Source organism: Lissotriton helveticus, chromosome 12 (assembly GCF_964261635.1).
Source record: "Lissotriton helveticus chromosome 12, aLisHel1.1, whole genome shotgun sequence".
Classification (NCBI taxonomy): Eukaryota; Metazoa; Chordata; class Amphibia; order Caudata; family Salamandridae; genus Lissotriton; species Lissotriton helveticus.
Genome location: NC_136073.1, coordinates 872,627,665 through 872,642,491, shown reverse-complemented (window position 1 = coordinate 872,642,491; position 14,827 = coordinate 872,627,665). Strand labels below are relative to the sequence as shown.

The 14,827-nt window shown below is 49.0% G+C and overlaps 1 protein-coding gene and 1 long non-coding RNA gene across 3 annotated transcripts in view; one reads left to right on the top strand and one right to left on the bottom strand.

Annotated features, from left to right (window-relative positions):
• SIN3B (SIN3 transcription regulator family member B) overlaps positions 1-14,827 on the top strand; it is a 121,205-nt gene that overhangs the window by 89,176 nt on the left and 17,202 nt on the right. For both annotated transcript variants that reach the window (XM_078669354.1, XM_078669353.1), the window contains exon 14: positions 3,615-4,248. In XM_078669354.1, the coding sequence (XP_078525480.1) occupies positions 3,615-4,248 (634 nt within the window). The remainder of the gene's footprint in view (positions 1-3,614; positions 4,249-14,827) is intronic.
• LOC144798461 (uncharacterized) overlaps positions 12,204-14,827 on the bottom strand; it is a 122,933-nt gene continuing 120,309 nt past the window's right edge. Inside the window, exon 3 of the long non-coding RNA XR_013603542.1 lies at positions 12,204-13,115. This is a non-coding gene — a long non-coding RNA (uncharacterized LOC144798461). The remainder of the gene's footprint in view (positions 13,116-14,827) is intronic.

Below are 14,827 nucleotides of genomic sequence, written 5' to 3'. Positions count from 1 at the left end.
CGCCTTCGAGGACACCTACACCTCCTCCGAGGACTCCAACTCCTCCTCCTCCGAGGTCTTACTCGTTACATCTACCTACGCCACCCTCAGGCCATCCAAGGCCTAGGCTGCCGTCTCAGCCTCCACAACCCGCGCCTGTGCGGCCAGTGGAGCGGCCAAGACCAAGGAGACCGAGGTCTTGCTCTGGACGGAGCAGGTCCAGAGATGATCGTCGGTCGTCTACTAGATCCAGACGACGCCGCAGGAGAGACAGGTCCAGGTCCCACCACACGGAGTCATCCAGTGCCAGGGACTATTCCCCAACGTTCTCGGATTCCCTCGGACGAGGGTGTCTCCGATAGACGACATTGCCTCCTTTCAGGAGGTCTTGTTGCGAGGAGTGGCAAAACTGGGCATCACGCTGACGGTTCCAACGCCCTCAACCTCAGTGATATTTGATACCCTACATAAAAAACAGCTGTCTCGTCCTCTACTACCTTTAGTGCCAGGGCTAGAAGAAAAAAAACTGGGCATCACGCTGACGGTTCCAACGCCCTCAACCTCAGTGATATTTGATACCCTACATAAAAAACAGCTGTCTCGTCCTCTACTACCTTTAGTGCCAGAGCTAGAAGAACCAGCCATGGACCTCTTCCTTACGCCTGCCTCTACGAAGTCTGCACCGTCAAGGCTACAAAAGAAGTACAAGGCTCCTGAGTCGGACCCTGCCTTTCTGCGTTCGGATCCTGTACCGGGCTCCGTGATAGTGACGGCAGCCAGGAAACAACATTCCACCGCGCCATCATCAACGGTGCCTCCTGACAAGGAGAGTTGATTAATGGACTCAGCAGGCGGAAGAGTATGTGGTACGGCCTCCACGTCCATGAAGGCCGCCAGTGCCTCTGCGTTATTGGGGCGGTACGATAGAGCATTGTGGGAGTCCCTGCAGCAGTTCGCGGAACATCTTCCCAGGGAACGCAGAGAGGACTTCCAGGAGATCATCACAGAGGGGATGCTGGTCTCTAACCAGATAATCAGCTCCCCGGCGGATTCCTCGCTGTTGGCAACCCACGGGTACTGCCACGGTATTAACCTGCACCGACACGCCTGGCTGCGTCTAACGTCGCTGAAGCCCGAAGCTCAACAGAGGGTCGCCAATCTGCCCTTGATGCTCCAGTTCAAATCATAATTTGCTATTTACTGTATTTACAGTGCTCAAATTTAGCGTACATATACATCTGCTTACATCTCGTGGCAATAGCTGCATACCTTCAAAATAGACAACATTTGTCTCTTTTCAGAGTGCCTGTTATAAAGGCATTTATGGAAGGACTCAAAAGAGTTATTTTCCCAAGACTTCCACCTGCCTCAGTGTGGAATCTTAATATTGTTCTCACCAGATTGATGGGTCCACCCTTTGAGCCAATGTATAAATACGAACTGCAATTTCTCACTTGGGAAGTTGCTTTCCTCATTGCGATCTTATCACTGAGGAGAGTGGGTGAGCTTCAGGCACTAACCATAGAAGAATCATTTTTTACAAGTACACCAAAACAAAGTGGTTCTTCGTACTAACCCTAAATTTCTCCCCAAAGTAATTTCTGCCTTCCACATCAACCAATCTGTTGAGTTGCCCGAGTTCTTTCCTCAACCACATTCTGTAGCAGAATGTGCTCTACACACCTTAGATGTTAAACGAGCATTACTCTATTACATAGAAAGGACAAAACCTTTCCGTAAAACTAAATAACTCTTTGTTGCTTTTGCTCTACCTCACAAGGGCAATCCCATTTCCAAATCAGGTATTGAACGGTGGATAGTCAAATGTATTCAGGCATGCTAAGCAAAAGCAAAAAGAACTTAAACAATTCCACCTAGGGCGCATTACACTCGCAAACTGGGGGCTTCTATGGCTTTCTTAGGAAACATTCTCATAGCTGACATCGGCAAAGCTGCAACATGGTCTACACCTCACACATTCATAAAACATTATTTTGTAGATGTGTTAGCAAGACAACAAGCTAATGTAGGCCAGGCAGTTCTACGTATACTCTTTCAAACCACTGCAACAGCTACAGGTTAACCACCGCTTTGGGAGATTGCTGCTGTATAGTCTATGCAAAGCATGTGATCTACAGCTCACATGCCTGGAACGGAAAATGCTACTTACCCAGTATGCATCTGTTCTTGGCATGTAGAGCTGTAGATTCACATGTGCCCACCTGCCTCCCCGGGTACCTATACCTGTTGCAGCAATATCTTACTTAGATGCATACACATGGACATCTCTATTCTAGTCTTACTAACTCCATTCTCACCCTTTGCGGAGAAACAATCTAACAATGGAGTCGATGCCCATGCGCACTATCACCAAAAGGAGGAGTCACCTACCTCGTGACTGGAAAAGACTTCTTCGAACAAAAACAAAGTGCAAACATCCGGACCCAACACTAGATGGCAGGTTTATGCAAAGCATGTGAATCTACAGCTCTACATGCCAAGAACAGATGCATACTGCGTAAGTAGCATTTTCCTTCAAGATCATTGAAGTCAGTGGGAAATTCTCTTTCCCCTAACTCCCAATGTTCATGAGGAGCAAGATCCTTAACTGCCACCTCAGCTCGGGCAAGGCACACCTCAATAAAGCAACCAACATGGAAACGGAAACCTGCACCGTCTACTCATGGTGGTCTGAGGAAAAGGCTGAAAACAGTCAAATGAATGAGCCAAAGAAAAAGTTATATAGTTTATAGGCACACTACAACTTTGAAGAGCATACCCTGAATCTGCTCTTTTCATTCCTTGCGTGGCTACGTAGGATATGTGTTCCCTATCTATGTCCTCACTACTTATCATGAAGTAATGACCGAAGGGGTACAAAACAAAATATTGATTTCCCTACTCTGAAAGCTAGATTGACACAATTTTCAAAGCCCTGCTGCTTCAGTGCCTTTTAAAGTCTGTTATGGCTTTGGTTCCTGGTTCATTAGAAGTCACAGTGGATATATGTTTGACTTTGGCAACCACAGAGTTTGTGCCCTTCTGTTTCAGTTTTGTTTAGGACCTTTCAATAATGTTTACTCCTAACTCAGTCTCTAATTCCATAAAAGCCCTGCAGCATGCACAAGACAGCATACAAGCAGTAGTCTTCTGTGGATATTAGCCTGATAAGAGTTTGCCACAACTGTATAGTTAACCAGAAAGGTATGACAGTCCTTCAGCTTATTTTTTTCAATTCAGCCATTTTTCATTCTAATATTTCATGGAGATTACACATGCAGTCAACTTCTGTTTAGTTTTTAACATTTTTATTACATTTTGTTTGACTTTGTTAGGAAATCTATATTCAAGCGTGCAAGTTTGAGTTGGAAATTTCCGGTTTTGGTTTAATAGAATGAAATCCTCATTAGATGGTGACATTATAGGTGTTGAAGATAGTGTTGGGAGACTCTGACCACTGATACTCTTTGCTGCTAGTGAAAATCTTTTAGCGACCATTGTATATGGTGTTAGCAGTATCCCTTAGCATTTTTCTCCCTTCTTTAAATGAAGAGCCTTTACCCTTCCAGAAACAAAACTGTGAATGTAAGAAACTGTAAAATAAATGAAAGTAATACATTGTTTTTCTTTTGCAGCATCAAGAGCAGCACTCCGATGGTAGGCCAAGCGCTACAAATGAACCTCACCTGATCTTTGTGTACGAAGATAAGCAAATTTTGGAAGATGCAGCTGCACTTATCACCTACTATGTGAAAAGGCAGCCCGCTATCCAGAAGGAGGACAAAGACACTATTTGGCAAATTATCCACCACTTTCTTCCTGAACTCTTTTTCTCCTGCCCATCTCAATTTGGGTCATCTGATGAGTCTGCTGATGAAGAGCGGGAAACGACTTTAGAGCCCAGTAGTGAGGTGGCTGACCACCGCAAGAAACCTGGGACTCCATCGCAGGCCAGCCCAAAATCTGAGCCACGGGAGGCCTGCCCGGCACCAGCTGAGCCCTCCCCTGTACCAGCTGAGACACGCCCTACGCCGACCGAGGCACGCACTCCAATGGAAGATGTGTATAGCCTCTTCTTTGCCAATAACAACTGGTATTTCTTTCTACGGCTGCATCAGACTTTGTGTGCGCGCTTGTTGAAAATTTACCGGCAGGCTCAGAAGCAGCTATTGGAATACCGAGCCGAAAAAGAACGAGAGAGAATACTGTGCGATGGACGGAAAGAAAAATCCACAGACCCAGCTATGGATCTCAGACTCAAGCAACCTAGTAAGAAACTCCTTGCCTATTCAATCCTTTCACATGTCTAATGCATCTATGCCAAGTGTTTCTTTTGTGCCATATGAGACATAATGGCTGTTGTTTACTGGGATGCTCCATTGTTTCCCAATTTAACACAGCACTCACCTCAGGCCATCATGTTTATAAAGGAGCAGATGTTCCAAAATGCTCATTTATCAAATGTATTGTTTTTTGACACAGCTTCTTTTGATCAAAATGGAATTAATACGCAGCATGGTTCCTTATCTAGATCCTAGGCCACATTAGCCCAGCAATATCCTTTATGCCTTTCACTATTCCTTATTCTTCTAGAAAGGAGAATTTACCAATTACAAACCACCTTATGATGTAGACAGTTCTACAATAACTGAATGATCGCTCACAAAAAGCTGTGGCATGTTGAAATTTAAAATCCAAGTTGTCAGTCAATCATCTGCCGCTTTCACTGTATCAAAGCGCTTGACTGCATATTATTTGAACTCACTCTTTTCATACCCACTGATGACTGTCTTAAAATCCTATGTGCGAGTGTCCTGTGAATTCCCACTGTCATGCTGCACAGGGGGCACTCTCAAAACAAGGTTCTTTCTCGATGCTTACACTTAATATTGAGGGGGCATTTTGTTTTCCACAAAATGTCCTTCTGCTTAGTTCATATGAAACAAGTACTACAGTTTTGCAGCATTGGCATCTTATACATGCTTGGTTCATTACATGTTGTTGAACTAAGAGTCCCTTGGCTACTTTAAATTAGCAGTGGAATGCTAGACACAGCCTTGAAAGACCTCAAGCATTATCACCTCAGTAGTCCAGTGATCACATTGGAAAAGACTCTAACTTCTGCCAGGGAGGCGATTGATTGTATGTCCCCAAGAGCCCACCATACCTCAGTCTTCGTGAAAAGAGTCTTGTCTGGTATGTGAGCTTCACAGGGGAGAAAGTGGGGTCGCATGTGTATCTAAAATACCAATGCTGGAGAACATGTAGTTCAAACCAGCAACTTCCACAACCTTGGATCTTTCATGGATTAACATGCTTAAATTAGACTCCGCAAACAGTACCTAGGACTGGTAAGGTAGTAGGGGGGCCACTCTCTACAGAAACAACAATAAATTGGGAAAAACAGTTGTCCCCATGGCTTTTTTTCAGGAATTAAGGTCTGTCCTATTCACTTTGTATATGCATGAGAGAACCATTGTATGCAACCTAACAGATATCTAGCAGTAAGTATTTCCTCAGGAGGGGCGGGCTCACCAATGTTCCCATGTAATGAGTCTTAAATCCATGCCTGGCCATTTATCTACCTTATTTTATGTACTGTATTTATAAAGCGCTACAGTCGACAATTAGGGGGGTATCCCGTCGCTGGATCAAGGTTTACAAAGCTCCATGCACTAAAATCCCCCATAGGGGAAATAACCAAGTCTTCAACTTATTCTGAAATTAGAAGAGGTCAGAGGTAAGGCGAAGATCAAGGGGCAAAGAATTCCAGTGATCGGCTGCCAGATGGTTGAAAGAGTGGCCACCCCTTCTGTTTTTTTTAGGGCTCGCCTGCTGATGCGCTTCAGCGCATAGCTGGCGAAGCTCTATAGGGGCTTATCCAGTGTTTATCCACCACTGGCGATTCCACTGGCGATTCCTTCAAGTGCATGTGCTTTTTAGGTCATTGCGCTTGCGCAAGCCCTAAAAAGCGCGTGCACAATGCCACCAGCCGCCTGCCTGCCTGCCTCGCATTACCACATCAAAGGCAGCCCTCCGAGCGCATTTCTCACCCCCTAATTATTCACGGCCGGCCGGCAGGCACATCAAAGGCTGCTGCTGCCGTGACTCGCATTTCTCCTCCCTCCTCCCCTATCACTGCCCAGGCCGGCCGTACTTTCTCTTTACAAGGGCGCCCATTCCTGAATCACTTGAAATCTCTCCACATTATTTGCATTTTGTTAATTAAAAAAATTAACTACAACACAGCGTTGCACATTTTTCTCGACTTCGGAAGGATGAGTCCCAATCTCATTTGTACAAAGTGTTGTAATGGGATTATTGGAGAGTTAGAGAAACGTGCTCACAAGTTACATTTTTATGCAAATCATCTGAGTAAATAAACAATAGCATGGTGCCGTTTGCGTCCTTGACTTGATCTGGTTTTTATTTTTATTTTGCTATTATTCTCACAAAGGCTAAGAAGGTCTGCCTACTTTAGTATTAAGTGCTATACGTCGCATAAGCAACAGCTAACCATTCACTCACCCACGCAACGCCACTCACCCACGCAACGCCACTCACCCACGCAACGCCACTCACACACGCAACGCCACTCACACACGCAACGCCACTCACACACGCAACGCCACTCACACACGCAACGCCACTCACACACGCAACGCCACACACACACGCAACGCCACACGCAACGCCACACACACACGCAACGCCACACACACACGCAACGCCACACACACACGCAACGCCACACACACATGCAACGCCACACACACATGCAACGCCACTCACACATGCAACGCCACTCACACATGCAACGCCACTCACACATGCAACGCCACTCACACATGCAACGCCACTCACACATGCAACGCCACTCACACACGCAACGCCACTCAACCACGCAACGCCACTCACCCACGCAACGCCACTCAGCCACGCAACGCCACTCAGCCACGCAACGCCACTCAGCCACGCAACGCCACTCAGCCACGCAACGCCACTCACACACGCAACGCCACTCACACACGCAACGCCACTCACACACGCAACGCCACACACACACGCAACGCCACACACACACGCAACGCCACACACACACGCAACGCCACACACGCAACGCCACACACGCAACGCCACACACACGCAACGCCACACACACATGCAACGCCACACACACATGCAACGCCACTCACACACGCAACGCCACTCACACACGCAACGCCACTCACACACGCAACGCCACTCACACACGCAACGCCACTCACACACGCAACGCCACTCACCCACGCAACGCCACTCACCCACGCAACGCCACTCACCCACGCAACGCCACTCACCCACGCAACGCCACTCACCCACGCAACGCCACTCACCCACGCAACGCCACTCAGCCACGCAATGCCACTCAGCCACGCAACGCCACTCAGCCACGCAACGCCACTCAGCCACGCAACGCCACTCAGCCACGCAACGCCACTCACACACGCAACGCCACTCACACACGCAACGCCACTCACACACGCAACGCCACTCACACACGCAACGCCACTCACACACGCAACGCCACTCACACACGCAACGCCACTCACACACGCAACGCCACTCACACACGCAACGCCACACACACACGCAACGCCACACACACACGCAACGCCACACACACACGCAACGCCACACACACACGCAACGCCACACACACACACGCAACGCCACTCACACACGCAACGCCACTCACACATGCAACGCCACTCACACACGCAACGCCACTCACACATGCAACGCCACTCAACCACGCAACGCCACTCACACACGCAACGCCACTCAACCACGCAACGCCACTCAACCACGCAACGCCACTCACCCACGCAACGCCACTCACCCACGCAACGCCACTCACCCACGCAACGCCACTCACCCACGCAACGCCACTCACCCACGCAACGCCACTCACCCACGCAACGCCACTCACCCACGCAACGCCACTCACCCACGCAACGCCACTCAGCCACGCAACGCCACTCACCCACGCAACGCCACTCACCCACGCAACGCCACTCACCCACGCAACGCCACTCACCCACGCAACGCCACTCACCCACGCAACGCCACTCACCCACGCAACGCCACTCACCCACGCAACGCCACTCACCCACGCAACGCCACTCACCCACGCAACGCCACTCACACACGCAACGCCACACACACACGCAACGCCACACACGCAACGCCACACACACGCAACGCCACTCACACATGCAACGCCACTCACACACGCAACGCCACTCACACATGCAACGCCACTCACACATGCAACGCCACTCACACACGCAACGCCACTCACACACGCAACGCCACTCACCCACGCAACGCCACTCACCCACGCAACGCCACTCACCCACGCAACGCCACTCACCCACGCAACGCCACTCACCCACGCAACGCCACTCAGCCACGCAACGCCACTCAGCCACGCAACGCCACTCAGCCACGCAACGCCACTCAGCCACGCAACGCCACTCAGCCACGCAACGCCACTCAGCCACGCAACGCCACTCAGCCACGCAACGCCACTCAGCCACGCAACGCCACTCAGCCACGCAACGCCACTCAGCCACGCAACGCCACTCACACACGCAACGCCACACACACACGCAACGCCACACACACACGCAACGCCACACACACACGCAACGCCACACACACACGCAACGCCACACACACACGCAACGCCACACACACACGCAACGCCACTCACACACGCAACGCCACTCACACACGCAACGCCACTCACACACGCAACGCCACTCACACACGCAACGCCACTCACCCACGCAACGCCACTCACCCACGCAACGCCACTCACCCACGCAACGCCACTCACCCACGCAACGCCACACACCCACGCAACGCCACACACACACGCAACACCACACACACACGCAACGCCACACACACACGCAACGCCACTCACACACGCAACGCCACTCACACACGCAACGCCACTCACACACGCAACGCCACTCAACCACGCAACGCCACTCACACACGCAACGCCACTCAACCACGCAACGCCACTCACCCACGCAACGCCACTCACCCACGCAACGCCACTCAGCCACGCAACGCCACTCAGCCACGCAACGCCACTCAGCCACGCAACGCCACTCAGCCACGCAACGCCACTCAGCCACGCAACGCCACTCAGCCACGCAACGCCACTCAGCCACGCAACGCCACTCACCCACGCAACGCCACTCACACACGCAACGCCACTCACACACGCAACGCCACACACACACGCAACGCCACACACGCAACGCCACACACACGCAACGCCACACACACGCAACGCCACTCACACACGCAACGCCACTCACACACGCAACGCCACTCACACACGCAACGCCACTCACACACGCAACGCCACTCACACACGCAACGCCACTCACACACGCAACGCCACTCACCCACGCAACGCCACTCACCCACGCAACGCCACTCAGCCACGCAACGCCACTCAGCCACGCAACGCCACTCAGCCACGCAACGCCACTCAGCCACGCAACGCCACTCAGCCACGCAACGCCACTCAGCCACGCAACGCCACTCAGCCACGCAACGCCACTCACACACGCAACGCCACTCACACACGCAACGCCACACACACACGCAACGCCACACACACACGCAACGCCACACACACACGCAACGCCACACACACACGCAACGCCACACACACACGCAACGCCACTCACACACGCAACGCCACTCACACACGCAACGCCACTCACCCACGCAACGCCACTCACACACGCAACGCCACTCACCCACGCAACGCCACTCACCCACGCAACGCCACTCACCCACGCAACGCCACTCACCCACGCAACGCCACTCACCCACGCAACGCCACTCACCCACGCAACGCCACTCACACACGCAACGCCACACACACACGCAACGCCACACACACACGCAACGCCACTCACACACGCAACGCCACTCACACATGCAACGCCACACACGCAACGCCACTCACACACGCAACGCCACACACACATGCAACGCCACTCACACATGCAACGCCACACACGCAACGCCACTCACCCACGCAACGCCACTCACCCACGCAACGCCACTCACCCACGCAATGCCACTCATCCACGCAACGCCACTCATCCACGCAACGCCACTCATCCATTTGCAAAACGAAAAATGTGAAACTCTTCTATTGCGAGACCTATTGCATTTTCAATGCTTGTTTAAATATGTGTGGCCATCACCAAAGATAGATTTGCAGAACTGAGTGGGCATGTTGGCTTATAAAAAGTGACTCGGTCATGCAAAATGGCTGACCCCTTGTCGTAGAGTGGCTTATAATGGCATAATAGCTTGAATTTAGCCCTTCTACGTACTGGAAGCCAATAGAATGAGTTCAAACAGGCAGAAGCCGAATTACTTAGCATACTATTACAAATAAATCTAGCTGCCACGTTCTGAAAGGATTCCAGTCGCGTGAATAAGATGTCTACCATTCCTAGGTACAGAACATTTTCGTAGTCCAGCCTGCTCATAATGCTTGTGTGACTGTCCTTCACCATTCTACTGGAATCCAACGAAAAAGCCTAAGCAGCAGGTGGAGGAGACCAAAGCATTTTCCACATATAGTGTTTACCTTGTCTTGCATAGAAAGAGTATCGTCAGTTAAGAATCTGACAGGATATCACTCGTCCTTGTACTCGTGCATCATTTCATCCACCCACTGACACAACAGTCTTGCTTTCTCCCACTTACCCTTCCATTATGAACCACACAAACACAACAAGCATGTAAAAGATAACCTAAAAGAATAAAAGTAGTACAAGAACATACATGTCCCAGCCTTGATCTCAGATGGCTGACGTAATCCTTCTAAATGTGGCTGCCATGTTGGAACTTTAAATAAATGACATACTACAGACAAAACCAGGGCGATATGGCGGTCTGATTGAGAAGCATTTGCTGTACGAAATGTTGTGCACTGCAAATGAAATGAGCAATTGCCCACTAGCACTGTCTGGAAAGCTGCAGGAAAGGAATGAATGGGGACATATGAAAGGAGAAATTGTAAAACGAACAGACTGGCCCATTAGAGCTAGCACTGATGCACACTCATTTGCAGGCTGGTGTGCACATGAGATCTGGCAAAAAGTTGTCCCTCACAGAACAATAGGGCCATTGGCTGAAGAGAGCTGTCCCATTTCCCCATGCTGTATACGGTCATGGGTTGAAGCATAATGTGCATGATACTGAACAGTTTATGGATGGATGGATGCATATTAATGTTTATGAATTATTTTGATTACAAGATGGGACAGCTAAACTTGTCGGGCTGTTCTGAGAGTCTATGTTGCAACTGTGCGGGGCATCGATCATAAAACGTAACCAGAGTGCTTGCATGGGCCAAAATGGAAGCAATGTGGTACTCATTAACAAGTAGCATGTTTTAAGGCGCCATGCTTGGTGTACTGCCAAGATGTCCTGCTGCTTTAACCGTCTCAACGCTAGTAGGTTCCCTTAAGGGTGTTCCGAACGCTAGTCTGGGCATGGGTGGTGGTAGGACTGCAGAATACAGTACTGGTTAAGAGATGTCACTGTGAAGCTTCTTCTTTGCTTTGTAAATACTATAACTTGCAGAAAAGAGGCATGGTCAAGCTATATTACTAGCCCTTTCCAAGATGGTGGTTTGATATTGAATATATACAGAGGCTCACAGCCTGGGATGGGACAGAGTTCTTCCTGTGAGTTCAGTTCCTGTTAACAACATATATAAGGAGACCAGTTTAGTCGCTGGTTCTATTGCTTATTTTGTATCCTATTTTCCACCTCTTTGCTACTATTTTTGTTGCAGTTTTTTGGTTCCTGCAGTTGATCATCTTCTGGATTACTAATCTCCATCTTCAATCAAGTGCTACAAGGTTTGCAAAAGATTTTTCCGTTTGTGGGTGTCTCCTGCTACCTGGGACCATCTTAAGGAGGCTATTGACACTTTCACATATATTATTCTGTGAATTGTGGCACTGTGGCTACCAGGAGGAGTCTCCCTGTCCACAAGCAGCCAAGAAGGTGACTTCGCAGACTTTCTCAGCATCATGTTCTAGACAGTCCAGCAAGTAGTATCACAGCGAGAATCTTCTACCACCAGGGATTGTCAGATCCGATAACCAACACCAAAACTCCTTCCCAGCAATGCTAATCGGTGCAATTCCATGAAAATAGGATTGTCTACAGCCTTTAACATGGTGTAAAAACAGCCCATCCTTAAAGGCTTATAGGTTTTAACATGAGCTTTTCATAATAAATAAGACAGACCTGACTGCCTTTGTTGTAACATTTTAAAATAAATCTGTCATACCTATGGCCTTTGACATTAACCTTTCCAATGAGCCAATCTGGCATAAAGCCTGTATGGTGCATACGCTCTACCACGAAGAAACATCAGGCATACATTCATAAAAATACAAATATGTACAAAACAATAGTTTGCAAAACAATATAACAATTGGGATTACAATCTCTCATAAGAGGGTGCAACAATAATCATCAAGTGCAAATCTTCTGATAGAGGCTTTTGACCATAGATTCCGCACCTTCTGAATTTTCCCAGGCGCCAGACTGGATTTGACAGATTTTCATAGCAACTGCTTCGCACGCTGGTCAGTGGCTCAGCTTTGGATCTGTCACGGATGTGACAGGTCCACTACATTTGCGCCATCTCCGCTTGCTGTTGTCAGTTCCTTTCTTTACACACCGTCTGACCTGGATCCGAACCTCATTCTTTCGAGTCTGCCAGACTTTACAGTTTTTTCTCAAACATTTTTCAGTGTGCAAGGGTCATGTCTTCTAAAACCATGCAAGGACTGCTACAAACGGATGTCAGTGACCATCCACATGAAGTCTGTCTCTAATGTCTGGGCTCCAAGCACAATTCGGCATTTTGCGATGATTGAGCTAAGATAAACCCCCAAAGCCATCCGCGACCACGAAGCCAAGCGCTATGTCGAGTCACATTGATGGAAGTCAAAGAAGGCCCAGTCCTGATCGAGCTCGAGAACGTACTTCCACTCCTGTGGGCGATCTCACGTCCGGTCATTCTGAAAATCAAGGTCATCCAATAAGTCCAAAAAGAATATTTTTTTAAAAAACACATAAACATTCCCAACACAGCTCTCCAAAGTCCCGCCACTCCCATCTCTTGGAGTTGCATGATACCCCAGGTATCGTGAGGCTGCAAATTGTCCCCCCAACCCTGAAACCGATACCAATCCTCATGCCTTTCAGACCAGACTTTCCAGGTCCTCTGGTGACATTGCAACAGCTACGAGAATTTAAAGAGGCTATATACCAAATCTTCCGTACCCAATTGAACCCTTTTTGCTTGCTTTTAGGCCCTAAAAATCTGAAGTGGCCTCTAGTCTGTCCACCACTGGTAGTTCCGCTCCCAATTTCCACTTATTCTGACATCGCCCCCGGCTCGACACTGATTCCTTTTACATCACCACAGCCCAAACGTAGACTATGCCAGGAGGAAAGCAGATTGTCTTTTTGGACTCAGAGCCGATCCCAGAGCGACTTCTTCCGTTGTCGCACCGACATCACATGTAACACACAGTGTGATCCTGAATCGTTCCCTCAACACCAACATGAATTCAGAGACAACAATGACGATTCTAGTCGTATTTACGATGATGAAAACTATTTATGGATGTGCAGGACACCTGTAGCCTGGATACTTTCCCTGACACTCGCCTCTCGCAGTTGTAACCGTGGAATAGTCTGCCTTGTTTGCCACAGTGATAAGAGAGTGACATAAGTGTTGGACCTCACACTTCCACCACTGAGGTAAAAACCAATGTTTTGACATAAGTACTTCATCCCAGACAAACTAAAAGGGAGCCTCTGTAGCGATTCAATAAGGCCCTGACGGACACACGATTGGGTACCCAAGCAAAACCAGGATTTTGCCCTCCGGTCAACAGGCAGATCACTAGACAACACAAGCCTGCTTCGGTGGACCGTGCTTTCCTCCTCCAACATCCGTGACTAGAAAGGCTGGTGGTATAGGATTCGAGAATTCACGTAGGGCATTTTTTCTTTATTTTTAAAGTGTGGGCTCCCACACTTATTACTAATATTCCCCCAAGGTGGCCTGTGAGAGTGGAGGGGTGGCATGGTGTATGTTTTAGGGGCCCCGGGGACCCCATCCTCTAGGCCGGTATATTAAATAAAGGGAGGGGGGCCACGCAGCACGCCTCCCTGAGACAGGGATCCAGGGACTGTGTCCCCAGGGGCCAATAAGTTAATTTAAGGGCATACAATGGCTCTTAAGTAACTATGGCTCGTGCCCTAAGGTAACTGACTTGCACCCTCGCCTTGCACTGCTAATTACCCCACTTATTACATCACTCGTGACCTCTTCTATGACATCGTTGATAATATCACTGCAACGTTTGCAATGAAATTATTGATGAGAAAACGGTGTGTGACGGGGGGCAAGTTATAGTTACCTTAGGGCACGAGTCATAGTTACGTAAGATAACTATATTAGGTGAGGTAATATGGTTTTTAGAGTTTCAAATGTTACTATGTCACTGAACATTTCTCCTATCTATAGTGTTAATTTAACCTTTGGTTTTTTTCAGTGTGTGTGTATATATTCGTGTGTGTGTGTGTGTGTGTGTGTGTGTGTGCGTGTATATATATATATATATATATATATATATATATAGAGCACTCAACAGGTTCTCGGAGAGTAGATTTTATTTCACCAACAAACGCGTTTCGGCATCACTGCCTTGCTCAATAT